Source organism: Takifugu rubripes, chromosome 17 (genome assembly GCF_901000725.2).
Source record: "Takifugu rubripes chromosome 17, fTakRub1.2, whole genome shotgun sequence".
Classification (NCBI taxonomy): Eukaryota; Metazoa; Chordata; class Actinopteri; order Tetraodontiformes; family Tetraodontidae; genus Takifugu; species Takifugu rubripes.
The window spans coordinates 12,778,234-12,805,819 of record NC_042301.1 but is presented as its reverse complement, the minus strand read 5'-3'; the positions used below and the strand labels follow the sequence as shown (position 1 = coordinate 12,805,819).

The 27,586-nt window shown below is 49.2% G+C and overlaps 3 protein-coding genes across 3 annotated transcripts; 2 read left to right on the top strand and 1 right to left on the bottom strand.

The window, feature by feature from the left end:
* Positions 1 to 7: 7 nt before the first annotated feature.
* Positions 8 to 12,681, top strand: fhip1aa (FHF complex subunit HOOK interacting protein 1Aa). Its single transcript, XM_003972464.3, has 13 exons — positions 8 to 264; positions 4,147 to 4,202; positions 4,894 to 5,111; positions 6,922 to 7,602; positions 7,931 to 8,089; positions 8,172 to 8,258; positions 8,411 to 8,578; positions 9,012 to 9,091; positions 9,335 to 9,537; positions 9,700 to 10,662; positions 10,737 to 10,915; positions 10,993 to 11,113; positions 11,392 to 12,681. Exons 3-13 carry the CDS (start codon positions 5,007 to 5,009, stop codon positions 11,571 to 11,573), a joined length of 2,928 nt encoding a protein of 975 aa, XP_003972513.2. The 5' UTR covers positions 8 to 264; positions 4,147 to 4,202; positions 4,894 to 5,006; the 3' UTR covers positions 11,574 to 12,681.
* A 667-nt stretch (positions 12,682 to 13,348) lies between these two features.
* On the bottom strand, positions 13,349 to 22,465 carry gatb (glutamyl-tRNA(Gln) amidotransferase, subunit B). Its single transcript, XM_029850605.1, has 13 exons — positions 22,274 to 22,465; positions 21,119 to 21,272; positions 20,914 to 21,027; positions 17,505 to 17,703; positions 17,299 to 17,421; positions 17,105 to 17,218; positions 16,228 to 16,312; positions 15,400 to 15,444; positions 14,886 to 15,078; positions 14,674 to 14,807; positions 13,912 to 13,990; positions 13,668 to 13,802; positions 13,349 to 13,589 (listed from the first exon to the last, which is right to left on the bottom strand). Exons 1-13 carry the CDS (start codon positions 22,420 to 22,422, stop codon positions 13,464 to 13,466), a joined length of 1,650 nt encoding a protein of 549 aa, XP_029706465.1. The 5' UTR covers positions 22,423 to 22,465; the 3' UTR covers positions 13,349 to 13,463.
* Positions 22,466 to 22,562: 97 nt separating this feature from the next.
* dctpp1 (dCTP pyrophosphatase 1) lies at positions 22,563 to 23,714 on the top strand. Its single transcript, XM_011612961.2, has one exon. The coding sequence runs from the start codon at positions 22,671 to 22,673 to the stop codon at positions 23,202 to 23,204; it is 534 nt and encodes a 177-aa protein (XP_011611263.1). The 5' UTR covers positions 22,563 to 22,670; the 3' UTR covers positions 23,205 to 23,714.
* The last annotated feature ends 3,872 nt before the right edge of the window (positions 23,715 to 27,586 follow it).

Here is a 27,586-nt window from a genome sequence, read left to right as displayed (position 1 = left end):
GAGGGGAGGAGCACCGAGACGGGGAGCGGAGCAGTTTCACCTTCTGCGTGCGCGCTGCGCTGCAGGTTCAGGAGCTCGGTTACGCACACAATCCCCGCGCACTGTTGCGAAAGTGGGCCGAAATATGGAGCTGTGACGGGGGGATTAGCTCGGTTATTTCCGCCCCGAGAGGAGACAGAAGAGTCCGGCACAGTTTGGGCTGAGACCCGCTGACGTCCTGCGCGCTCCCCGCTCCGCCGTCCGGCCGAAGGATCCTCCTCGACGGTAAGACGGGACAGACAGAAGGAAAAGTCGACGGGCGACATTTTCCTGTTGTTCCCGGGCTGATCTTTAACTCCTCTGTCAGTGTTGAAGGCGTCACAGCTGCTGCTGCTTTTGGACCGCATGTGCGCGTTTTCGGTGACAGTTGCGGGGTCTGTGATTGACATGTGCGGGTGGGTGGAAAGGTCTGGGCAGCCCACAGTGTTTCCAGAGGGAATCAACATCCGGCTCTTTTACTTTTGTTCATTTTAACTCGTAATGATTAAAAAAAAAACTTCACTAAATCCATCCCAGTGACGACCCGCCCTGTTTTCGTTCAAGTCCGCACCGTCGGCCAATAAACGCGTCACCGTTTAACAATCCTTTAACACGTCCACGTGCTTTTGTTGACCCCCCCAGCCCCCCCTCCACACACACACGCGCACACACACTGGTCAAATGAAGCTCTTCTCCGGGCAGGTGAGCTCTACCTGCTCCTGATTCTCCTGCCTCCCCTTTGCTCTGGGATTTGTTGTGCAGCTGGTGTTTGGTTACCAACCAGGGAACCAACCGACCTTGTTAATGTTTCATGGCTGCCATTCCTCCACAGGGGGTTCCTCCCCCCCCCCCCCCCCACACACACCTGCCAAATCCGTGTGTCCACAGTCACGTGATGCCACCAGGGTCTGAGTGAAGAAAGAAGCCCCGCCCACCGCCCAAAAGCAGCTTTTCCAAAGTTTTCAGGCTCGGTTCTGCTTCCGCTGAGCTGCTGTCAAACTGTCAAACAGCAATAAAGCGGATTCGCTCGCAGGAGGAAGACGTTAGCGAGGAATGAGGGGAATGAGAGGAATGTGAGCTGGCTGAGTCAGTGGATCAGTGGCGTTCGCCAGAGGGGCCTCGGGCGCCACAGCAGCCGTCGGGCCCCAAAGATCCCAACGCGCAGGTTCTCGGGCTGGAATGTGAGCGACAGTCATGCTGATGTGATTAATCCGAAAGGTTTTGGGTCACAAGTTCCACATTTCAGCCGATGAGAGTCAGATTTACTTCACCTGGCCGGAGGATTCGGAAATACTCAGACTTCAAATGTGGGATCAGGGTGGCAGATCTTGCAGTCGTCAGTAGTGTGTGTGTGTGTGTGTGTGTGTGTGTGTGTGTGTGTGTGTGTTTGTGTGTGTGTGTAGGCGTAATAACCTGTTTCCAGAGAGAGAGCTAGCTCAGCTTTGTCTCGTGTTCAGGATTTGTTCAGGATTATCTTCACGTCCCCACGTTGACCCCCATGAACTGAGAGACAACAGGCCAGAGGGGCGATTAGCCTAGCTTAGCATGAAGCCACCAGCTGTATTCGTTCAGCTAACATGTCCTAAGCTTGCTAATTAGCCAGTAAGCAGATCGGTACATATAACATCCCTCTGGTGTCGCTCTGAGCTGCGCCGTCACGCCTTGAATTCTTCTTGAGCGGGAAAAAAACCCATCAGTATAAATAATCTCTTTTCAGCGGGGGGGCCAAATATCAACGTTCCAATCAACACTGTTTGCAGAAACCCAGAATCGGACCGCTGAACAAGCAGTTTCGTGCACCAGCGCCAAAGAAAAACCTGTTTTTAACAGGAAGAAACCTTGAGCAGGACCTGGGTCATGCGGCGCTCATTAGCTTTGGCTCGCGTCGGCTAATGACGCGCTAACAAACGCCGTTTTTTCCGCCATGATGTAGGATCTCTGCGTTTCTCGACAGAAAAAGAAACTTCAAAAGAGGGAGAATCAGGTCGGACCGCTTCTGTCACCAAAGAACGTCAGAAATGAAATGAACTACGGGGAGTTTTCACCCTCAGCTAGCATGTTGGAATCGTTTCAGGCTTCTCACGGCTCCCTGATGTACATCTCATGCTCGCCTTGTGGCGTCCTCCTGCCTCCGCTCCACATGCAAACACAGCCACTTCCTCTGGTTGGGCCCGGGCACGGGAGCCTCATGCAAAATGGGAGGAAGCGGCGGGTGCAGAGATGGGATTTACCCGCACGTAGACATGCTCTTATCACCAACAGAAGCCTATTGTGGTGTGTTCCCAGGGTCATAACAACGCCAGATTAAAGGGGTGACGTCACCAGCCCATAGTGTGCACGTACAATGTGCTCATTAAACCTTTGAGGGCCACAGTTGGACAACTTGTCCCCTGACAGGACGCCCCTGTGTGTTTCAACATGCTACATGCTAGTTTGTGGAACCAGTTTGACATGAATCCGCTCTCGTCTTCCACAGTTGACCTTTGTTAGCTTGGCGTTGCTCCGTCTGTGCTGACGGGCGACATCAAAACGGGTCCTCAAAACCTTCACCTGTAGATTTTAGCAGCTGCTATCCCTTTAAAAGGCTAGCAGCGTTGCCATGACTACAGAGTATAATTCCTCACTTTTCCTGTGTTAAATGATCAACCTAATTTGAATTCTGCTTTAGCCTAGCTAACCTGCATTAGCCAGAAAGATGAGCCGTATCTTGTGTCAGGGCGCGTCCTGCCCCGGGGGTATTTATCCAGGCCGCGCCTGTGTGAGCGGAAACCTGCAGGACGGCACAAAGGGGAGGCACAAATGAGAGAAAAGCGTCAACCCCCCCCAGAGGCAAACGTTTGCTTGTGTTTACTCTCTGTTTACTGCTGTCAGCCTCAGGCTTTAGCTGGTTTTATCAGACGCCGCATCGTCAAAAACGCCAAACATGTAACTTGATAGCCGAGTTCAGGTGAAGAAGGAACCCAAAGTTCTTCATGCTGAGCTAATTGTTGTTTAAGGTTTACCAAATCTCCAATCCAATTATTTATTATATTATTAAACATGGTTTTGATGAGCTTGAGAACTTTATGCTGTACTAAACTAATGTACTGAACTATTTTTAACCACGTTCACTACAAATCCAGGATTATTCCAACCTGTGCAATAATATTTGGAATAATAATATAATATGATCTATGAGCTCTGCTCTCATGTTGGCTGGTTGCACCAAAGTGGTAACTGGGACATATTAAGTTACTTATTCGTGTTGCATTTGTTTTTCCGGGTGAATTCCGCTTCTGACGTTTAAAGAAGGAGATCATTTGGCCTGAACACTATCAACAGCCCCAGATAAGCTACTGAACTAGCTAACGCAGACACAGACAGGCATGTTTCTCCTGCAACTCAGGTTATTTTAAGCACCTGAGGACAGTTTAATCTGTGGTCTGTCCGTCCCGCTGGCCTGGACTTCATTCATGTCCCGTTGCACTCGGACCCGCGTTTGTCAGGGTTCCTCGCACCTTTGCTAACTCCTGCTGCGTCACATCGTTGGCGGCGCCGCGTGTTTCGTAGCCCGACGGAACATATTTGTGGATTGCCATCATGAGCCCCTGGAGGGGCTCCAGGCTAATCTGGCTGTTTGGTTGCACCACTGAAAAATCACAACAGGGAAATAACAAACAGTTCCGAGGCTGCGGAAACAGGAATGATTTCCATGGGGACGGAACCGCGGCTGAAACTCGGAGTAGAAACCACAACAAGAAAACTGCACAGATTAACACACCTCCATGGGTGGGCCAGAGTACCCCCCCCCCCACACACACACACACAAACACACACCGCCTTCAGACTGTTTACATGACACATGATGGAGCACGGTTCCTCTTCCCCCAGATCTTCTGGGAGCTAACTAAGCTAAAAGAACGCTTCCGTATGAATGCAAATCTTCCCGATCTGACTCTCTCGCTCCCTCCTCCCTCGCTCGCCCTCAGTGGCCTCCTCCCCTGCGTCTCCATCCAAGTGGCGTCGGAGCAGCATGTTCATGTCCTCTTACTTCCCGCCACGCCTCACGTCCCACCCTGAGCCCGGCGTCCTGCAGCGTGTCGTTACGTGTCGGCTTATCCTTTTTTTTATTTGTGTCTCTCCCAACAGGATAAGAATGTGCTCCATTTCCCTGATCCGTGCTTATTAAAGATGGTGCTGCTAAGGTATGAACACACACACACACACGAACACACACCCACACACACACCCACACACACGTTGCTGTTACATTCCTTCTGAAGAATCCGAATCCTCCTAACTGGAAGCAGATGGGGAAAGTCTGAATCTGCGTTGTTGTGCCTGAACTCTGCGGTTGGTGGGATGTTTCTGTGGCACTGGGGCAAAGTGGGAGGCTCACACAGGGGGAGGAGGCTCGTGGCACTCAGCCGTGCACGGCCCACGGTGGACCCCCTGCTGTGAAAGCGGGCCAAAGATAGCATTTTCTGCTGTGCGTGCTCAGCGGCAATGATTAGCGCGCTATGCTACAAATGTTGGCTAAAACGGTCATAGCAGGACATCCAGGCGTAATCGATCACAATCTAATCTGCCAAAGCACTGGTTCTTCACAGCTTCCCAAGTCCGATTTGTTCACACCCGGTTGCCGTTTGCGACCCTCGTGTCAGAAAAATGTGCCTGTCACGTGAGTGACGTCAGCGATCCAGTGAGAATCCACTTTAGAGGTTCTGGAAGCCATCTGGCAGCTCCGTCTGAGGTCCAGGCTGCAACCAGCAACACTGAGCTAAAGTTAAAGCAGCTGTCTTCCTTTTGGGATTGTTCTCTTTAGAAATGGGCCACGTTCAGCTTCGCTGCCGGCTATTTTGGGCCGACGGCGTTTACTTTTCTTTGCGTCCTCAGGTCCTCCGTCATTATCCACCGACCGGCGGTTCTGGTTGTGCCCAGCAGGCAGTCAGACGCCTCCTCCTCCTGCCTGTGACATGGTTTAACCCTCCGCTGATCCGGTCACCGTGATGGCCTCCATGGTTGCCAGTGGAACCCGGGATGGGCAGTCCTTGGTCTTACAGGGGGTGGATCCAGAGACCTGCATGATCGTGTTCAAGAACCACTGGGCTCAGGTAAACGTCCAGCTGTTCAGCTGGATCTGATGCTGATGCTAGTTAGCATACAAGAGAAGGCAGGCTAGCACAGCGCGATGCAACTGGAGATTACTGTAACACACGTTGACGACATCATCTATTAATAATCTGCTTGATTTACACTCAGGTCAACGGGTTCTCTTTGGTATCAGTAGTTTCCCACTAGATCCTTCGGTTCCTTTGGAATCGGAGCCCTTTGAATGGTCTTTATCAGCAATTAGCATTCAAACAAAAAATGCACCGTTGACAGTGGGAACCTGTTCTCCGGTTTAACCAGACCACCACTCGACTGCAGTGGACTAATGGAGTCCTGGCGGCATAAAGCGGACTCCGGTGTCCCGTTTCAGCCTCACGGGACCTGCGAGGGCTTCTGCTCCCACACTGGCTGGACTGTGAGACCGGCCGGTGTCCGAGGGGCAGCGCTAGCTAACGTCCTCGTGGCTCCGCACGCCTTTGACCAGCGTAGGGATTTAAAGCTGCGGATGTAGCCCGGACCGGAGATCCAGTCCTATTTATAATCCCTGATCCAGAAACCCGACACCTTTGGACTGGGATGAACTTCGTCCACAGAAACTGGATTATTTTTCCTTGAGAGGAGGCAGATGTGGTTTTCAACACAGACGGCTCCTAAAGTCTCAGTTTGGTTTTTACAACAGGAAAAAGTCCTCCAAAGTCCTGTCCAATCCAAAATGGGCCCTGAAAATGAGCTTTTTGGGCGCTAATTAAAACTAAAAGCCCAGCAGATCAATAGGAAACAAACACGCTGAGCTAAATCTCCCCTTTACGTTGATGTTAGCGAATTCTTTACCGTAAAATGAAGACTGGGATCATTTTCTCAGGATTCTCTGGAGTTTTATTCAGGATCTTATTGAGCTACCCTGACGTATTTCCTTGAATGTGTATCAAAGGTAAATTTGTGAACACCGTTGATTGATGGGGCCTCCTGAAAGGTCAAAGTTCACCCTGATAAAAACTACATTGCGTAAAATTCGTCCGCTGATCCACGGAAACACGGAATTATTCTGCCGGATCATCTCATACGGCTCGTTTTCCTTCATCATTCCATGATGTCACGTGCATTAAATGTGCCTTTTCATGGCTGCTGGAACAGCCGGAGAGGCTGAATCGGACCGATTCAGCCTCTCCGGCTGTTCCAGACGGGAATCACAAACGGCGTCCTCTTGTTTCCAGCGTGTTCCTGATCTCCTGTGTGGAGCCAATTATTGTCGGGCAGAAGTGGGAGGCTGGAGACACTGGATCCATTATTGGGACTGGGAGGGAGGGAGGGAGGGAGGGAAGGAAGGAGGGAGGGAGGGAGGGAGGGAGAGAGCAAGGGAAGGAAGGAGGGAAGGAGGGAAGGAAGGAAGGAGGGAAGGAGGCAGAGGGAGGGAGGGAGTGAGGGAAGGAAGGAAGGAGCGAGGGAAGGAAGGAAGGAGGGACTGTGACCTGGTCCCTGGGCCCTGGTCTCTGGTCTCTGGGCTCTGGTCTCTGGGCTCTGGTCTCTGGGCTCTGGTCTCTGGGCTCTGGTCTCTGGGCTCTGGGCCCTGGTGCCCGCTGACGCTCCCATTGTTGATATTTAACCGGCTCGTCAGTGTGGGACAAAGGTCTCTGATGAATAAACCAGGTCTGATAGCGTGAGGGTAAAGGTCAAATGATCCATTCCATGGCTGCACGTCTTGACATTCCGGGTTATTTTCCGGCCAAATTTAAAAATGGCCTCCATTACCTTTAAGTAGGCCGATCTTCTCCGAGAGCTCAGCTGCTGTGTTCCTCCTCTCCGCTCCTGCAGGTGGTGAAGATCCTGGAAAAGCACGACCCCCTGCGTGGCAACGCCGCGCCGCACCCCCTGAGCGTCGTCAACCTGAGCCTCGGCTCCGGCGGCGGCCCCCGTTTCCACCCCGTCCCGGGAGACGAGGCCAGCGCCGTCCAGAACTACGTGGAGCACATGCTGTTCCTGCTGATGGAGGAGGAGAGCGGCCAGGCCGGCGCCATGGGGCCCATCCTGGAGTTCGTGGTGATGGAGAACGTGATGGAGCGCCTCTTCGTGTGGAGCCTCCGCCGGGAGTTCACCGACGACATGAAGATGGAGCAGCTGAAGATGTACGAGATGCTGGTGGTCCAAGCCCGCCAGCCGCTGCTGCACCACAAGCCCGTCCTGCGGCCGCTCATGATGCTGCTCTCGTCCTGCTCGGTGACGGCGGCGCCGCGGGTGGAGGCGGAGCTGGTGCTGCTGCTCAACCAGCTGTGCTGCGTCCTGGCCAAGGACCCGTCCATCCTGGAGCTGTTCTTCCACACCAGCGAGGATCAGGGCGCCACCAACTTCCTCATCTTCTCCCTGCTCATCCCCTTCATCCACCGGGAGGGCTCGGTGGGCCAGCAGGCCAGGGATGCGCTGCTGCTCATCATGTCGCTGTCGGCGGAGAACGAGCGCGTGGCCAAACACGTCGCCGAGAACACCTACTTCTGTCCGGTCAGTCCCGCCGCACGTCCCGGGAGGCGTGGTTCAAAAGCACGGCTCGTCTCGGGTTTAGGATCTCGTTCCCCGTTCTGGATCTCTGATCTTACGCTAAAATACACCCCGAAAATGCTAATGTTGACGCAGTAGAGGCTAGCTGGGTAGCGCGGGGAGCAGGTTTGAATCCCGCCCTGGTCTGAATGCTGGGATGTGATCTGCTGGTGTGTAGGAGGGAGAAACCTGGAAGCAGGTCCGAGGTGCAGGTGCAGGCGGCTGCCACATTGTTTATGGGTTGTTTGTTTTGTTTGTTGTTTAACGGAGCCGCTCCGTTTCTGGTGCTCAGGTTCTGGCCACGGGCCTCAGCGGCCTGTACTCCTCCCTGCCCACCAAGCTGGACGTCCCCAGCGAGGACTGGCACTGCCTCCACAGGGAGGACTGGCTCCAGATGCCGTCCCTGGTCCAGTTCCTCAACTCGCTGGAGTTCTGCAACGCCGTCATTCAGGTGGGGGCTGCAGCACCCTGGGGTGGGTCCGTCCAGACGCCCTGCTGGGCCGCCGCCTGTCTGACCTGTTGACCGTTCACAGGTCGCCCATCCTGATATCAGAGAGCAGCTGCTCGGCTACATCTATAACGGCTTCCTGGTGCCCGTGCTGGCACCAGCTCTCCACAAGGTTTGTTTGTTTGTTTGTTCCCCCTTTTAGCTTGGCCTAAAAGGCAGTTAGTTCTAGTTTAGAATGATTCCAGAGCAGTTTTAGCTCTGAGTGCTAAGCTAAGCTAACTAGACGATGGCCACGTGTGTGTGCGCGCGTGTGTGTGTGTGCAGCTGACCCTGGAGGAGGTGATGACCACCACCGCATACCTCGACCTGTTTCTGAGGAGCGTCACCGAGCCGGCGCTGCTGCACACCCTCCTCTCCTTCGTCCTGCTCCACCAGCACGAAGGCGTGCACATTTTGGACACGCTCGTCAGCCGGATCAACACTCCCTTCCAGGTACGGACGTTCTCTGCAGCACGACTCGGGCTTAATAAATGCACCAGAGGCGTTCTGGAACGGCGAGAAACATCAGCAGGAAAGCTGGCAGGAAGTTGGCGGATTGTTGCCATGGTGACTCTTGCAGTTCCTGTTGCAGATCCTGTTAAGAAAGCAAGTGATGCACCGGATCACTCGCTATGCTAACTCACATACAGGTGAGTTAGCATAGCAAGAAACTGGTGCTGCTCTGTAAATATTTGAGTTGCGGGCAAATTTGACTGGCTAATGTGGAAAAAAAGCAGCTTCAGGTTATTCGGGAATGATTCAAGAAATGTTTGGAACGTCGGAAACATTGATAGACTGAAGAGGACTCGGAGAGAAGAGAAATATCTGCGTATTGATCATTTGAATCTGGATTTAAAGGCTTGTTTATTCCCCGGTGTCTCCTCAGTTAGGCACCGTCTCACTGGCACTTTTCCGCACTCTCATCGGACTCTACTGTGAAGACGTGATGCTGCAGCTCATATTGAGGTGAGCCCCCCCCCCCCCACACACACACACACACACCTCGGTACTCCTATCATTGTGGGGACTCCTTAACCCAAAACCAGGTGTTGCGACCGGAATGTCCCGGCTTTGAGCCTCATCCCGACGCTCTTTCTGCAGTGTGACGCGTGTAATCGCTTTAGCTTTTGCTTTCTGACGCTCACCTTTTCCCGCCGCATCCGCCCGTCGGATTTTCCTAACAGGATCTGCTCCCGTGTGCCTCCTCAGGTACCTGATCCCCTGTAATCACATCATGCTGAGTCAGAGGTGCGTGGTGAGGGAGAGGGACTGCTACTCCGTGTCGGCGTCCAAAATCCTGGCGCTGACGCCGTCCTGCTGCTCCCCGGATCGCAGCCCGCCTCCCCTGCGGCAGCTGGACTCCATCGTCTTCTCCAAGGGTGCGGAGACTCCCGATAGCGGCGCCACCGGGGGTAAGAGCGGCCGAGCAAGGAAGGAACGTGGATTACGGTGGCATCATTCCCGTGCCGGTTCCCGTTGTTCTGGGCTCAGATGATCCAAGTTTTAAAGGGGAACATTCGTGCGGCGAGATGAATAAATGTTCTGTTGCTAACATCGGAATGGTTTTCCCACAGAGGAGATGAGGAGCCTCCCGGAAGGAGCCGACGACTCGGGTCATTCCTGCACCATCGGCTCGGAAATCTACCTGGATGTCAGTTACCTGCATTACCTCTACGACGCCCGCCGCAGCATCGGCAGCTGCTTACAGGCCTGCCGGGTGTGGTCGGCGCCGTACGATGGGAAGGACCCGCCCCCCGACAAATACCACCCCGGCGTCATCAAGGAGCCGGTGCTGAAGGGTCACCCGCCTCAGGGAATGCCGAGGAAAGTCCCGCAACCACTTGCACAGGCTCGACCCGGCAAGAATAAAGAACCGGCGTCCGGAAACCCGTTGGAGCTGGAGTGGGACGACAGCTATGACGCGTGCCTGGTGCAGACGGCGGACGCCGGCGAGGAGAGCAAGCCGGCGCCGTCCGCCGAGCCCCCGAAACACATTCAGGAGATGAGGAAAACGGCCACCATGCTGGTAAAAGGCTCGTACAACGAGGAAAACGACTTCCAGGATGACGTCATGGTGTACGACCTCGTCGCCAAGAAGGACAGCAGGGACTTGGAGCGCGGCGAGCCCAAGTCCAACAAGTCTGCACCCAAAGGGGCCCAGCCGGGCCCGGCCGAGGCCTCCCCGGATAAAGGGAGACCAGCGCCTCCCCAGAACACCATCGGATCGGACTCCAAGGCCAGAAGTCCGACAGGCTGTAATTCCAACCTCCAGAACGGCGCCGCTGCAGAGCTCCGGGACGACCTTTTAGCTCAGTATGAGGACCTGCTCCGCGCACTGGACCCCGGTCCGGGGGGGAAACCCGTTAGAGACGAGGGGGGGTCCAGGAAGGACGCCACACCTGCAGAGGAGGAGGAGGAAGAGGAGGAGATGGACTTCTCCTTCATTCCAGAGACCCCGGAACCGGAGAAGCTGCATCCGCCCTTCGGGAAGTTCTTCGGCGGGACCGCGGGTCGGGGCCAGTCGGTGCCTTTCACAGGTCAGTCCGGTGTCTCGGCGTTCCCGCCACGAGTGACAGAACCCAGAGCAAAACGGCCATTTGTGCGCCCGCAGGTCCGTTCGTCAGCGTGCTCCTGTCCCGCATGGAGAACATGCTGAGCAACTCGCTCCAGGTCAACCTGCTGCTGACGGGAATCCTGGCCCAGCTGGCGGCGTTCCTGCAGCCCCTCCTGCGCTCCTTCCTGCTCAACACCAACTTGGTATTCCAGCCGTCTGTCCGCTCCCTCTTCCAGGTAGGAGCAGATTTCCGGGTCTTCGGCCGCTTCTGTCGGGAGCGTAAAAACGTTCTCTTCTCCGTGTTCCTCCTCAGGTTCTGGCCACCGTCAAACAGCAGATCGAAGAGCTCGCCGCCAGCAGAGCGGACTTCCCTGAGCTCATCACCGGCGCCCAACACTGGCTGCTGGCCCGGGAGACCTCGTTCCCAGAAGCGGGTACGTTAGCCGGAGAACGCCGCGAGAACCTTTAGGTCTCTCTTTAGGTCAGAGGTCACAGCAGGAGCCGCATTCTGTAGCTGTAGTCGAGGGATCGGAATAAATTCCAGCCTTTGAGGCGCGGCCACGGTTAAGCCGTGTTGGATCGAGACCCCCTGCGGAGTCACAGCGACAGAAATGTTGTCGGGGCGATGTTTTGCTCCCGAACGGGAATTTCTTTCCTGCGGTTTTCCTCCTCATACGTATATTAATATAACGGACTGTGGTGGTGTTTGCAGACAGAAGCAGGAGCTGGAAGCCTCCGCCTCAGAAGCCCAGACCCAAAGCCATCTCCGTGGATCAGACCGAAGTCTTCGCCACCGTCCTCTTCGCCGAGTTCCTCAAAGAGCTGGCAGCCATTGCGCAAGAGCACTCCATCCTGTCGTACATTCCCACGGAAGAGGGACTGCGTCCCAGTTAGGCTCCGGTTGAACTGGGCGCTCTCTCATCATTTCAGACTTTACGTGTTGGGGAAGTCCAAATCAGATATTATTTATTTTTCCAAGCAGGAATCTTCGGCAGTTGTTGATCCGCCAACCAAAGACTGCAGACAATAACCTTTATTTAAGCGCCTGAAGGGGTCACGACCTCTCTGAATGTCTCCGACCAGGTCTGGTAGTAATCAGCGGCTTGCCTCCGCGCGGTGCCTCGGAACTGTGGAATTCCGCGCTGCTTTTCTGTATCTGGGGCAGAGCAGTCGGTCTCCCAACTTCACAAAGTGGAATTCTGTCACATCTTTGCCTGCCCAGGGAATGTGACGGCACCTCAGGAGAGTTCTGCCACAGTGCTCCGGTTCCTCTCAGTAATGAGCTCCATATTCTCCAGAATGGTGCCTTCACTGACCAGCAACGTCAGACAAAATACCTTAATAATGTAGAAAGCTATGCAAATCCTGAACACTCTGGGTACTATGGGATATTTTTAACTGGGAAGGGTTTTAGTATTGCATCTTTTTCAGTGAGGTTTTTTCTGGGGGCTGTTTTATTGAGGGGTTTTTCTTCTGAATTTGTAATAAATCATCATCTCACGGTTAGAACGCCGCCTCTAACGAGGGCAGTTTGCAGACGATATTGGATTAAGACGACACCAGATGAATATTTTCTTACATCGCTGAAGTGAAAATGACCAGGACTCAAACACACAGTGCCTGTTTTCTTTTTAGTGAATTACTCTTCACTATTACGGAATAAAAGCCTGGAACCGAACACTTCGGAGCTGCTCCCTTGTGCACGGTTTCTTATTCAATGATCCACTCAGGTGACGCTGCAAACGGTACGTTAGGAGGGAATGTTCTAGGAGAGGGGAGAACCAGGAATCATCTGGGTGTTCTGCAGAGAGAACCGGTTCTGCACAGCACATGTGTACTTTAAAGGCCCTGAAGAGAGTACCGTTTTTAAAAAGGAAAAAGATGAACCTGTTTCTTGGTGATCAACTGTAATCTACTCGGCTTCAGGTTCCGATCATATCTGTGTTTGTTTGTGTCCGAGTTCCCTGTTCAATAAATGCTATTTCTGGTGAATCTCACTTATTAAAGTGCACATTTCCTGCTTTAAGTTCAACTTAAAAGATTTCGAACCTCTTTCTGCCTGAGTCGGTCTGTCCTCCTGGGACCTGGGCCTGTTTGTTCTGCAGACACCAACACCCTCGTTTAACACACATTTCCATTGGAAGCGCCTCCCCCGCAGAGACGCTTCTGCCCAAGCAGCCCTTTGCTGTGCAGCGAGCTGCACTGTGGAGCCTATTTGCATGCAAACTAGTTATTTTGTTAAAAAGCAGACATCTCGGGGAAGTAATTAAAGTGGGAAAAACAAAATATTCACAAGAGGCAAAACAAACAGATCTGAGAGCAAAGTAGAAGGAATCATTAATGCTCAAATATCTCCCAACTGGAAGCAAGCAGTGTATAGACTAAAATCTCACTTTAAAGTTATCATTTTGTATCAGAAATAAACATTGCTCGTTACTGATAGGTACATTACCTGTTGTAACCACAAGAGGGCGCCCGCTGTTTTCTCCTGCCCGAAACCAGATGGAGATTTAACTTCCAGCTTAACACAAAGATGAAGATAGACGCAGTCTAGTAGTTTATAACTCACAAAGTTGAATTCAGAATGTTAAATTCTGCAATGGTTTTTAAATTGCGTTGAAAAGAATGCTCATTTTTCCCTGTCCAAACAGTGAGACGTTTACTGCTGCTGAGGGTCTCCATAAAAAAAGTTTTATTCCTTTCGCGCCCATAAATATTGTACACAAATATAGATATTAGCTTATTTACAATGTAATTCAACCCGTTCTTTATGATTCCGAAGCGTCATGACGTCTTGTCTTGTAAAATTGCCCTGACCAGGACAGGATCAGCTCTGCCTTTGGTCTCTTTCTGAACCAGCCCCATCAGCTTGTTCAGAACCTTCTTATTTCCATTTCTGATGGCATCAACCTGTGCAGGCAGAGAAGCATTTTTATTTTTTTCCAAAAAACGGACAGAAGCAGTCATTTCCGGGTGAACCGTCCTCACCTCATGGGGGTGCGAGTCGACCACCTTCTGGCAGATGCTGTGCAGCTGATTGGTGTCGGCCACGAGGCCCAGGTCCTTCTCCTGAATCAGCTGCTGAGCCGCTTTACCTGGTGACCTCCACATCTCCTGAAACACCTGAGTCAGACCCACGTGAGAGGTGTGAGTGACAGCCGGAACGTAAACAAGCAGGAGCCTGGGTGACAGGCAGGAGGGGATAATTGCGTTGCCCGTGCGGCTGACTGACCTGCTTGGCAACCGAGGAGGAGATCTGGCCCGTTTCCTGGAGCTCCAGCAGCTCGGCCAGGGCGGGAGGAGAGATGGGGCTGAAATTAAATGAAGCCGATGTAATCGGATTTTCACACGCGGACTGAAAAATAGCCGATATTAAACAGGAGAAGGATGAAAAATGAGGGGGCGGAGCCTGAGTGGTCAACAGTCTATCAGCATCATAGCGGTGTGATTTGTCTTCTCCTCGGGGTACCTGACACTGGATCAGAATGCCTGTTGGAATACATTAACCAGAGGCGGTTGCATTCAGAGTAACGGCCAGCCCATCCATCACGGCTAAACCTCCCCCAAAGACACAGGAAAATGAAAAGTATCCATCTTGACTGTTTATTTGTCGGATACAGTAATGATTCCTACTCCGACCAGGCTTGTGAATCTCATCATGTCACTGTTGCGACGCCTCAGATCTGCCAGCAGAGGCAGCCGGGAGCGACCTTCCCCATCCCTGCGCCTCCTTGTTTCTTCAATCAATTTAATTCAGTTTGAAGCCAGAGGTGAAAAGAGGTGTTAGCTAACTTCACAGGGAGCAGAAATAGTCAAAAACACGAGTTTATCCTCACTTTTTTCCCTATTTAAGCATCAAGTATCAGTTATTTGATGAACATTTGGTTTCCTTGCCTGCTGGCTTCGCTCCATCTACCCGTAATTCTTAAAAAAAACAAAAAACACGGAGGAGCTCTTTGCTTTACTCAAAGCGCCGTACTGAAAGAGGTCTCACCTCTGGCTCACGGGTATATTCTGCTCTTTGAGGTGACCCAGGAGATCGTTGGTCACCCAGCCAATCACCTTCCTCGGCTCCTTCGCGGTCGCCTTCAGCACTTCCTCAAAGTATTCCACAAGTCCCTCCTCATTCTGCAGCACACAGGCACGTTAGTTTTAGCGTAATACCAAAAATAAAGAATGGAATGTGCGATTGGCTTCTAATCTTACCACCAGAGTGAAGCTGTGCTCTGGAAGGATGCCGTAGCTTCTCACCAGTCTGTCTCTCTTCACGCCGGGCAGCTCCGGCAGCCTCTTCCTTATCGCTTCCACCACCACCGCCTGGCGCACGTCTATTCCGGGGGGAAGCGACGCGTTATCCGTGTAGACGATCAGAGGGGGCAGGTTGGGCTCTGGCATGAACCTGAATGGAGGGTTTGAAGGTTGGGGAGAAGGATCTTGTCAGCGATAAGCTCGGAGCGGAGAAGGCTGATCTTTGCTAACACTCCTCTCAACAGCAGGCTCGCCACATTTCACTTCTGGCCTCAATCATCTGACTCCATCAGCTTTAAACTTGTCCATCTAGCCCCCCTCTCTGCCGGAGTATTTACTTCTCCCCGTGGAGCTGCCACTCACGCTCCTCCAGCCACCGCAGAGAGCGAGATCGGATATCATTACTGCATCAGTGTCACCAAGGACGCTAAACACGGCGCCGTGGACGGAAGATGAAGAAGCTCACACTCGCCTGTAATCCTGAAGACCCTCTTTGTCCCTCATGGAAATGGTCTCCCTGCAGATTGAAAAAGCAATCGTGAATCAGCAAAATTTTAATTGGCACAGGCACAAGGCCCAACATCCGAAATGCTGGGGAAATTTTGAAGTCAAGCAATTAAACTGGATGAATTGTAGGGAAAAAATTAACTTTGTCCAGGTGTCGGGTCAATTAGTTACTATAATTATCAGTTTGTGGGTCCACAGAAATTAAACGATTAAGTTTGAAACAATTTAATAACTATAATTTTTTAAATTGGAAATTGTGAAAAGATGGTATCAACAAGAAGATGCTCACTAGTTGCAAGAAACAGAAAACAATTAACGATGCAGAATGATCCATAATCAATTACACCTGGGTTGAACAAATCTTTTTTTTTCTTTAAAAACAGCTAATTAAAAAACACTGAAAAATAAATCGAACGGTTTGTGAATTTCATTTTTTTGCTTTTGTCTGGTAAACAGTGTGGTCAAATCTGCAGCTCCAGGCTCAGAGACGGGAGAGAAGGAAAGGGTCACGGTCATCACGCTCCATTTAACACACTTTCTGGACTTCCAAAGCCTCATGGGAAAAGAACCACTGCAGCAGGAGAAGAGCGGGGCCTCAGGTGTGCGTGCCAGCCGGTTGATTCTGTGAAATCACGCGGCTGCAGCGGCGCCTCACCCACCTGACGTTAACGGTAGCATCCAAATGACTCCCTTCATCATGATTTATCGTGACGGTTTGTTTCTGAGCGCAGGACTAATGAGCCAGACGCAGCCCCCCGGTCAACGGGTGCGTCCTGACCCTTCATCCTCCTACCCTGATTTGGAATCGTAGGCTCGGGTCTCCTTCAGCACCACCCCTCCTCTCTGAAGGATATCGATCTGTCTCTGGATCTCAAAGTCTGTTGACGGGAGGGGGAGCACGAACACAAACATTTTATTCAATAACACGCTCCGCACAAACATAATTTCACAGTAAATACTGAAAGCGTCGCTGTTATGTGCTGGCTGCCACGTTAGAACTGTGATGAATGATGTTTTTCTCCAGGACTTTTAAAAACCGATTCAGAGGTAGCGTAAATTTGATAAATCATCCATCGCAGGCGCCACAGAGGAACAAAGAGGTTTTAAACATTTAAAATTCTTCATCAGTTCTCCTCCGCGAGCCTCAATCAACGGCGGCTCAGACCGGCGTTGACAGAAAAATCCTGATTATTTTTAAATGAGTGGCTGAGAGGAGCTAAATCAGCTTCGACCGCGGAGCAAAGTGTTCGTGACAGGCTGCCAGAGCAAAACGCCGCCTGACGAGTGGCTGCCAACGTTAACTTCCTGACAGGACGTCTCCTCATCAACTCCGCTGGTTTGTTTTCATTAGAATCAGCTCAAACAGAAAATAATATAGAGAAGAGGGAGTTTCCAGCGGTGGCTCCACTTCAGACTTTAACAGTAAGAGTTTTGGTGATGAACGCGATACAGAGGTAGCAATTTGGATGCTATTAACACGGTAATAACAACCTCAGCTTGTTGTTTCAATTGAAGCTAACCTGCTCCTGTGATAACGTCTAAAAGGAACTGTGCCCCCATTTGTGGTTCTGTGGGTGCCCTCGCTCCAGCTGTGGCCCAGTAGCTCCATAAATACCCGCTGTACTCTCAAACCACCTCCTTATCCTCCCCTCCCAGTTCCCGATCCTCACCGATCGCCTTTGCCAGGTATCTGATGCTGTTGATGTTCTTCACCTCGGCCCTGACGCCCAGCGGCTCGCCCGGCTCGTGCACCGACACGTTGGCGTCGACTCTCATCTGGCCCTCTGCGGAGGAAAGGAGAGGCGGCCTGAGCGCGTGGGTGGAGGTGGGTGGGCTCAGACGTGACAGCGGAGACGATCGGTACCAGCCATGTTGCCCTGACAGGTGCCCAGCGCCTGCAGGATGAGCTGCAGCTCCCTGACGGCCGCGGCCGCCTCCTCTCCGCAGCTCATGTCCGGCTCCATCACCAGCTCCATGAGACCGACACCTGACACGGGTGGAGACGGACACGCATTACGTCTCCGACAGGCCCGCGGCCTCCTCCAGCCTGAGCTTGTTTTGTGACGCGACCTGCTCTGTTGAGGTCGATGAACGTCTGGCTGCGGAGGTCGTCGTGAAGGCTCTTGCCGCTGTCCTGCTCAAGCTGGATCTGTTTGATCCTGACCGTTTTCTGGATCACCTGATTCCTCTTCTTTCCTCCGAGGAGGCTGTACAGCAGCGCGCCGTCGACCGCGATGGGCTGCCGCTGTTGAGTGATCTGGAATCCGGCCTGAAAATGTAGAAAATGTGGAAAAAAAAAGTGGGAAAATTCAGAGCTGCCTCAAAATACGAATGTTTGCCAATTATGTTGAGGCAGCGCACGGCCAGTCATAGACAGAGAAGGGATTAGCACTGCGCTAACTTCACTTAATCCCAGGAAGACGGGAAGGAAGACAGGAAAAACAACTCTGTGACGTTAAAGATAATATTTTGCTGCACTGGCAAACAAATTAAAAGCACTGCTTCAGCATCCTAAACCTCTCTGATGAGACACAAATTCTTAAATAACTAGAAACCTCTTATTCGTCACAGAGCTCCTGACTTAGTCCAAAAATTCCGAGCTAGGAATCTTAGAGCGATGTAACTCTGAGCGAGGAGCGGAAAGAACATTTTGTTCTAGTGAGGAGACGTGGTTGACCTCCTCTCGCAACATCCCATTCCATTCCAAGAAGAAATTCTGAGAAAAATCTTAATATTTGATTTCAGTCTTTGGCTTCTTTGTGAATACGGGCCCAGATTCTCTCTGACAACAACTCTTTGTCTACAAATGTTCTTTGTCCTCCTGTTTTACGACATCAGATGATTAAATCTGGAGGTGCAGCGATTGGGACCAGATGTTTACACAAAAACCCTGTTGGTAACAACCATCCGTGTAGAGGAAAGGAGAAAAGTCACTATTTTGTTAAACAGAGATGTGTGATCACGTGTAAAGACGTCGCTGGCTAACAAGCTGGGCCGTCCTTGTAAAAGTCTCTACTTACAAAAGAGTGAGAATAAATATTTTACTTCCTACTTAAATAATCTGCAGCCCCAAGTATCAATTTTCCCACATCACTATGGCAACCGCCTCAGAGGATGTAACCATTAATCAGATGAAGGCTAAAGGAAGTGAAGTGGGTGAATAAGAGAAGAGGGGAGTCAATGGAGTTTGGTGCAACGTGACTGACTGACAGACGGGCGGACGGACGGACTTTATTTATTTGGGCCTAAATAAATCAACAACCGCCGCTGTTGCGCAGGAAACAATAAGGCAAGATCACTGTCGACGTCCTCGCAGCCGCAGAGAAGTCCCTCCAACCCTCCTGTCTCAGCAAAACCAAGCTGAAGTCTGACAGTGGCAGGTAATCCCCAGCAGGGACGCGCAAACACACACTCAATCGCTTTCAGACTGATGTCAAAGTCCCCAAACGATCACGTCGGTTATCCCGTTACACCCGACAAACCCACTCCTCCTGTCGCTGAATCGAGTCTGTTAATCTGCCGCTTTAATGTCTCAGGGAAATCGTAATTACGTTCCCAGTATGTTGGCGTGGAGCTGCCGATGCATGTTAATAAAATTTCCATACGACAGCGATTGTCTCGCTCAAGGCGCGAACGCTCGTTAAGATGCAGAGTCATCGTTTAATGAGCAACTGTGCTGTTTTATGAAGCGCAATCAGAGATTTCTGGCAGAACTTATCAATAATGCACGATGCAATTTACAACTGTGTTTTGCAGGGGGTGGGATGGCGTCTCCCTTGGTGCTGCTGCCGGTTTGGGTGCATGAAGAGAGATTGTGGTCGATCTTGAGGTTGGACGAGAAAAGCGCGGCGTCGTCTGCATAATCAAAGTGTCGTGATTTTGAATTTTCTGTTTCACACGACACTGGAGGAGAGCACTGTAGCAGCAGAAGATGCTAATATGAACAATTAGCATGGACGGTTTTATTTAGGTGGGTTCGTTATCTTTAATTAAAACCACACATATGGGCTCAACCAGTGTCAGTGTGTCAGAAAGAACTAAAGAAATCACAACTGCTGTTTCTGCCTCTGCTGGAAAGAAAATATTCCAAAAGAGGTGATGCAATCTCTGGTAAACACACGAGAACAGCGAAAAGAACGCTAATCTCGCAGCTTCTGGGGGATTTAAGGCAGGATGATGTAGCGCTGCCACGGCGATTAGAAACGCGTCCTGCTGCAATGGTGCGATATCCGAGTCCGTCAGACAAAGAGTCGGGAGATCTGACGGAAAGTTCCTTCTACTCTGGTCGTTTAAGACGGACCTGTGACTTCAGACCACTCCAGACAGAAATAAGACATCATTGATTCCTAATTAACCTCTGCATCACCTCATCTAAAGCCATGTTGGCGCAATACCTGCCGCCTGTGTAGCGGCTGGTTAGCAAACTTCATAAGTTCTACGACTCCTCACTTTGAGGAATTATGAGCAGACGTCTCTATGGGCCAACTCACTGCTGAGCTTCCATGACGCCTCCATCTTCCACGTCACTCATAACGACAGTAAAAAGAAATCACCCAGGCGCTCCCACGAGATGGCGGAACTTTGCTTTGTGAGCACTTCATTCCAGACATCGCTTGGGAAAAGGAAACATTAAAGGCTGACACGCCTTTGCAAAAATAAGCTTGGCAAATATTTCTGAACGGGTTACATGGCTTTACTTTTGTGGATGAATTATTGGCCAATCTACTCGAACATCCAGCTACATCATCATTGCTCTTTGTAAATGTAGGTCCAACATTTAGAGTTGCCCATGTCAGAGTCCACAAACAGGCACATAATTGCAACAAATATCTCTTTTATTGCAGATATTCTCGGATCCAGCTATTATTCCTCTGCTAACCTCACAGATTGTATAATGTGAACAAAACTAGCTGTCAAATGTTGGAGCTCAACATTGACAGACCAGAACGCTCTTGGCAGAGGAAAAACGGAACTCCTTTTTATCCATTTTAAATTCCCTTGAGGCCGGGCCAATAATGCACAGCATGCCATAATGTTGTCTCATAATGTTAAAATTGCTGCTGTCCAAGAGATCATAATGCACAACAAGACGCTACTATTATGTCAAACATTCACAAGTGCTGATTCCCGGCTTCATTTCAGGCTTTGAAGAAATCATGGTGACTACACAAACACTACGTCTTCTCTTCGGCAGCTTTATGTGTCATTTGTCTGTCTGTGGCAAATAGCACCGCTGCTGCTTCAGAGAGGCGTAAGCACTATTTCAAATAGAGCTCGCGGCAGAGAGCGTTTACTGGGAGTGCCGTGATGAAGCGGTTGGAAGCAGATTCAATGAAGCAGCAGGACGTTCGGGACAATGACACGTCTGCCGAGTCGTTTGTCGGGTAAGGGCCTCCCACTAATGCCCCTGCAAGTGCTCTTCCAGGCAAGAAAATCTAGATGACACAGAAAATGAGGAAAAGATGGGAGAACCCCTTACCGGGAGGTCGGCGTAGAAGTAGTGTTTCCTGTCAAAAAATGACTTCTTGTTTACGGTGCACTTCAGAGCCAATCCTGTCATGACTGCTGCCTCCACACATCGCTTATTCAGCACCTCAGGGCAAACACAGAGACATTTACCTGATAAGAAAGCAACCCACAAACAAGTGATTTTCTTTGTTGGATCCACATTAAACATCACTCACGGGTAGCGTTCCAGGCAGGGACGCATCAAAGAATGACACCAGGGAGTTTGGAGGTGCTGAGAAACCCACAGGGGAGCCAGAGAACAGCTTGGTCTTGGAGTTAATTTGTGCGTGGATTTCCAAACCCACCACCCCAACCAGGCGCTGGGGATCACTATGGAGAAGAAAAGACAGGACATCCATCAGCAGATGCACACAGGTGGACTGAGGACAAGAAGAGAAAAATAAATATAAGACACAGTTAAAGAAATGACAGATTTCAGTCTCAATAGCAGGCATCTCAAACTGCAGCACTGCCTCAGTGATAATACATTTTATTATCTGCTGGTTGTCTCAATAGTCGCTGTGGACTTATAAATTTAGACCAGGAAGGAAAATGAAAAATAAAAGACAAGCTTCATGTCATAAGAATCTGTAATATCTGCACATAAAATGATGAAATGTGTTTGTTTTGTGTATCTTAAGGTGAATTTAGCAAATGGAGGAAAATATGAATGCGTGGGTCATATAAAAAAGAAAAAAATATTTAACTATGTTAAAATAAAACCATATTCTTCCCAACACATACATGTTCCACAACAGACCAGCAGCTTAGAGTGAAGGATTGTTTTAGAGTGTGTTATCTGAACAAATTAGCAATTTCTCTGTATTTCCACTTAACAATGGACACAACTGTGACTTTATTGATTTACATTTTTGTGGCAAGGGGTAGATAGGGCATTGATGGTATTTTCCTAATGTAGATGTAAAAGTTTTTGCAGCCTGAAATACATCCAACAATTTAACCATATTAAAAAAAAGCATAAGCATTTCAAGCCATAGTCCTAAAAGGAATAACTGTGCATATATTAAGCTAAAAGTGTCCAGTTTTGCTAGGTGGTTGATGGCTAAAACAACCAGAAATTCAGTTGCAAAGTCAATTACATCATTCGATGCGTTCAATAAAGTCATATACCGGAAGTTGTAGATGCGTGAACAAAATAAGTCATACTCAGCACACAAATTGTCATTTTCATCCGAGGAGCAAAGTGAATCTCTCGTGTATTTTGGTAATTATCTAAAGTGCTAAGTATTTCCTCGTTCACAGTTACTCATCTTACATTCACATTATTCAATAGGCGGGTCAAAAGCACTGCTACAGATTAACGTACTCACCGTTTTATTTTGGGCTGTAGCTGACTGGCGTATTGCAAGCTTGCTGTATTAATTCCTCTTACCAAAAACGAACATTTTGGATAAAATATTGACATTTGTTTATTAATGCTGTGCAGAAGTTCACCTGCTGCTCTATAGGAGGGAGCCATGTTGCTCACGTCTACTGAACAAAGGGAGATGTAGTTTTTTAAAGTGATATTTAATATTTTAGTCTGAGGCAGTAGTGCTAGGATAAAACTACAAATCCCAGCATTAGCGAGGTTCCGTGTTGTGACGTAACCTACTACATAATTTCCGTTTTGGCGTCTGGCGGGAGTTGTACATGTGTTGCGGTAGAGCTTGTTGACAGCCGCAAAGAAGTTGCTTTTAAAGACGTCGCTGTAAAAAGTCGTCCAATATGATGGCCACCAACGAAGACGACAAGTGTGGAATCGCCGGTGAAGCTCCTTCAGTGACTTCAAATGGCAGCGGACCCAGTAAGGCGCACTCGGTGGTGTTGAACGGGACCTCGTCACAGTCCAAGCTGCAGAACGGAGGAGCAGAGCGGCCCGGGAGGTTCACCTTCAGCTCGGAGCCCAACGTTGAGGATATAAGGCGGATGCAAGCGCAGTTCACAGACGAACGGGACTGGAACCAGTTCCACCAACCGCGTAACCTGCTTCTTGCTATGGTCGGGGAGGTGGGCGAGGTGGCGGAGCTCTTCCAGTGGCGGGGAGATGTGGCCGAGGGCCTGCCGGGCTGGACCGAGTCAGAACGCGAGCATCTGGCGCACGAACTGAGCGATGTGTTGATCTACCTGGTGGAGCTCGCCGAGAAGTGTCACGTCGACCTTCCGCAAGCAGTGCTTCGCAAAATGGCCCTGAACCGACTGAAATACCCCGCCAGCAAAGTGCACGGATCGGCCAAAAAGTACACGGAGTACAAGGACTGAGATGGACGACAACCACCGAGAGCTGCTGACTTTTGTCCTTATGTCCTCTTTATTTTATTTTATTTTCTTACGCTCTGATGGTTATTGTGGAAGCTGCTACAAGTTCAGAAAACCTTTTTGCTTGAGGTGTTGGTTGCAAAAATGTCACAGGTCTTAGTTTTTTCTGATTTTCCTGCGACCTAATGATGCAAATATCCATGACAGAAAGCAGATATCGTGATCCTTGAAGCTGCTGTTGTGGTTTTGGTTGCTTTTTTTTTTTTTCTTTTAAAACTGAGGATTTTTAAATCCCGTCTTTTCTGATCATTAGTGTCTGTTTGAGGTGGAGTTGTACTTTCTTAAGGTGGAAAAAAAAAACTTGTGCATTGCACTTCTTGAGACTGTTAGATTTATATTCTCATGGAATGTTTTAGAAGTTGTTGCTGATTTAAATTTTTTTGTCATCATGATTGGATCAGCTTTACTGGCACAAGTTTTGCCACTGGAGTAAACGAATGTGTTTAATTCTGATTCATATTTTCTGTGATTTGTCTCATAAAATGAGTGGAATCTGTTCTACATGCACATTACCAACAGAAGGGAACATGGGGTCTCAGAAAGCCATTTCGACTCAATTACTGGGTCATTAGACACACTCAACTGGGCCTAATGGTCTAATAACGCAACAACCCCATCTTAAAACCCAATTTCAAGGTTATAATATTCTCTTATTTAGAAATTTACTATGAGGGCTTGAATCAATTTTCTACTGCCATTTTGGAAGCTGTATCAGAAACACTAAAATGTACTTTGAAATCACCTTTGGAACAAGTTTCTCTTGATATATAATCAGCGACGCCAGAGTTGGAGCTTCAATTGAATTTTTCAGACTAACACTAAGAAAGGCTCATCCAATCATCAGAGTTCTATACATTTAAGATGATTAATAACTTGAGAAATTGTGCTCACGGGAAGCAGCTGGAGCCCCTAAACTCTTCACTCAAGGACACATACAACACTAGCAAAGTAGGTGTCAGGTGTACCTGTAGGGGGCGCCAGCAGTGACAGGACTGCAGTGAACCTACACATAATAAAGCAGGCGTAGAAGTCCTCATGCAACTACTGTAATTAATGGTGGATTGACTGCTAATCCCCCCCCCCCCAGGAATATCTACAACATAGAGCATGCAACCCATCATGGCATTTATTTACTTACAGATTCATGATTAACCCCCAAATATGCACATAAGTTACAGAACACTAGAACTGAAAACAAATTATTAAAGTAATCTAGTTTTTCCTAGCAGAAAGTAGAGAAGACTGAATCCCATTTACTGCCGACAGGAGTCTCTCCATGTGGTCTTCTCTCTTTGATGAATGTTATTTTCTCTTTATACAGCCAGGGTTAGCCATTGGCACAGAAGTGGTACAAAGACCTCAAAGCTCAGCTCCTGAGAATAGACTCGCTAAACAAATGTCATGGTTTGCAGGTTTCTGTGTTTGCAGGCAGAGTCTTTCCGCTCGGCCTGTTCCGAACAAAACAAGACACATCCCGGCAATGCAAAGTGCTGATTGTGAAGGATGCCTTTATATTTGTGGCATTTTGCTAAAAGTGGGCAAAATTGAACCCGTTATCTTCAAGTGCAGACTCATGCCCCGCGTGTTTGTTTTCTTACACTAAAACACTTGAGGAATTTAAATTAAAACTTTTAAGATAGATTTGGGCTTTTGCTGTTTTGAAATGGGATCATTTCTACGGTATTAACATTAACCCAGTCGATAGTACAACCACAGCTGCTGTTGCCGTTTTGTGGTTCTCCAAAGGAATTCTTAGTCTATTTTTCTCACCTTGTGATACACAGCTTTAGACAGTGCAGAGATGTGTCGGCTCTCTTTCACAGTGGGGTTACCGCGGCAGCGGGGGTTCAGTATCAAATCAAATCCTGTCATTTCACACACAAACCCAAAAAAATGTTTTCTTTCTTTCAACTTTCACCTTCAAAATGTTGGCTGCTGTTACAGGCACAGGTCTCTGTAAATGACACCAGCTAATACGATAAACCCCAAACAACAGCAAGAGGAAATAAGCCAATCAACATTTAAAGATGTTAATTTCTCATATCAGCCAATAAATGAGGATACCGGCCAAAAATCACCTGTAGAAATTAGCTGAGCTCTGTTCAGCTTCGTGTTTAAAATTCCTGTGTGTAACATTTAATTATCCTGCTGTTTGAAATGCAATAAAATTTCACAGGCAAGTGTCTAATCACACGATTACGCTAATGTAATAGTGAGGCGTGTCCCCCGCTGGGGTTTCAAGGACATGCCAAGGACATGGCTTCATTAGCTTTTAGCTTTGCCTATTAGCAGCAGTCAGTAACAACCAACATGCTTTTGTTTCTTTTTAGTTTTCAGGTGAATTGGACCAAACAGAGTAGCTCAATAACTCTCAAGGTCATTGCTTCTGTGCTCGATGCCACCTTCTTTGTTTTCTTAACTGACAGATATGAGCACCCTGTGGAGCGATACGGTCTCCTCCAATGACAGGGACTGAAAGAGCTTCAGATTGTGCCGTTCCCGAGGAATGAACGGTGCGTTTGGATCCCTCGTGCAAAGATGGAAAAATGCAACGTTTCAACATCTTTTGGTGCACATTTAGCGCCCCGTCCCAAAGCAGTTTGAGGTCAAACTACACCTTATGAGGCAAGAACACCTTCCAACAGCAGCTTCACATTGGGAAGACTGAAAAGAAAATCTATTGTAGATCAGAACAGACATTTTCTATCAGCCAAGAATTCACAAGCTGCTCACCGAGGTGGGGAAACTATATTTCAGCTGACAAAAGCACTCAGATCTCCCTCAACATCATCAGACCTGAGCGTCGGTGAGACCTGAGTCTAGAGGAGACGCAGGCAGTCGCACTCGATTCTTATTATGTTTTATTACTCAATCAGAAGCATGAAGTGATAAAGTATCAATAAGAACTAGCTTCACAATCCACAGGGTTGTGTTGGAATATCTGCATTGATTAAGTGGAACAGAAAAGTTTCTAAGTTGCTATGTATTTTTACATTTTACATTTCTTCTACCAGAACCTACACTTAATCCACTCATTTATATAATGTTGATTGTATTTCTTCTGGTGTATATGTCTTTGCATGCTAATTGTTGCTAATTCCTTACAGTAGAAACATTGGTGCGGGTCCCCATCCATGAGTGTAACACTGTAGCTCTGTTGTGTTCCTACAGCAGCCCAGGGTGGACAAACAGTCTAAACAGGAACTTTATACTTTCATTACTTGTCAGCTGGGATCTGTCACAGTATGAAAATACGTTCCTAATCTTATGAGACTTCATAGGTCCACAACTTGTGGATGTAGCCGCTGTAGCTTCCTCCATCACTAACCCTGGCAGGATAACTCTAATCCCTCCACAAGTCAATTCCCTGTTGCATTTACAATTTTCCATCACTATATTGCTATATTATGTTTCTGGCTCCACATCTTTGCTCCCACTAACCTCCTGGTATCCACTTCCTCCTCCTGACTTCCTGGCATGTCCCAATCCCAGAGTGCTTGGCCCGACAGCTCCTGGAGGGGCTGCCAAGGAGTGATAGACGGTTAGTGGTGACATCCTAAATCAGCCGTGCAGCCTGATCAAAGTCCTCCTTTGTTGGGCTGAAATTGGACTCGGACTGACTGCTGCATGTTCAATGCGGAGCAGGCCACCATCCCGTCTGGTCTCATTTCAAGCTCCGCGTTTTTGAATGATTCATCATAGGGGCTGTGGAAATGACAGAGGAAAAGTTCAAATGGAGAGTGACAAATTCTTGGTTCAGATCATTCTGCCGGAAAGTGCCGAAAAGGTGGCGTTATTCAAATGCAGCTCTTATGTCTTTCAACGCGGCTCTGCTGCCCATTTGTGCTCTGCGTAGATCTCCCACTTCATTTTCTTTCTCCCCTCCTCACATAAATTGGACATCAGTGGCTGATTTCCTTTCGTTTTACAGTTTGGATTCGATCCCTATTAGAGCATAATGGCAGGCAGCCATGCTGTACATCACATCAAGTGAATCAATAAACATGTGCAACGTGATACATGATGGTGCTGGATGACACTACGCATCCGTATCCTCCGTTTCCAAGATACGCGGTGCTCTCTGAGTGCACGTCCAAGGCTACCTTTATTCAAAGAGACTGTTGCCATGTAGGTCTGTTGCTATGGAGGAGCCTCACATTGTTTTTGAGGCAGACAGATGTAGCCTCGCCACAGGGAGGAGCCCTTTCTCTCTTTTCCTCCAACCTGCGGGAGTTCCTGCCTCCCCCGTCACAAAAAATAAAGCAGCGACTCACTTGTTTGGGGCGGGGATTGGGGGGGGTAGAGACCAAGAGCTACCCAAGCAC

Bases quoted from the DNA above. Each gene is read 5' to 3' on its own strand.
- dctpp1 (XM_011612961.2), top strand. From the start codon at position 22,671: ATGATGGCCACCAACGAAGACGACAAGTGTGGAATCGCCGGTGAAGCT.
- gatb (XM_029850605.1), bottom strand. From the start codon at position 22,422: ATGGCTCCCTCCTATAGAGCAGCAGGTGAACTTCTGCACAGCATTAAT. The intron at 15,445-16,227 runs GTAGGAGGATGA...TTCAATCTGCAG, and splicing joins GCCTACGATTCCAAATCAGG to GGAGACCATTTCCATGAGGG. The intron at 15,079-15,399 runs GCGAGTGTGAGC...CCCTCCATTCAG, and splicing joins GAGGGTCTTCAGGATTACAG to GTTCATGCCAGAGCCCAACC.
- fhip1aa (XM_003972464.3), top strand. From the start codon at position 5,007: ATGGCCTCCATGGTTGCCAGTGGAACCCGGGATGGGCAGTCCTTGGTC. The intron at 7,603-7,930 runs GTCAGTCCCGCC...TCTGGTGCTCAG, and splicing joins AGAACACCTACTTCTGTCCG to GTTCTGGCCACGGGCCTCAG. The intron at 9,538-9,699 runs GTAAGAGCGGCC...GTTTTCCCACAG, and splicing joins CGATAGCGGCGCCACCGGGG to AGGAGATGAGGAGCCTCCCG.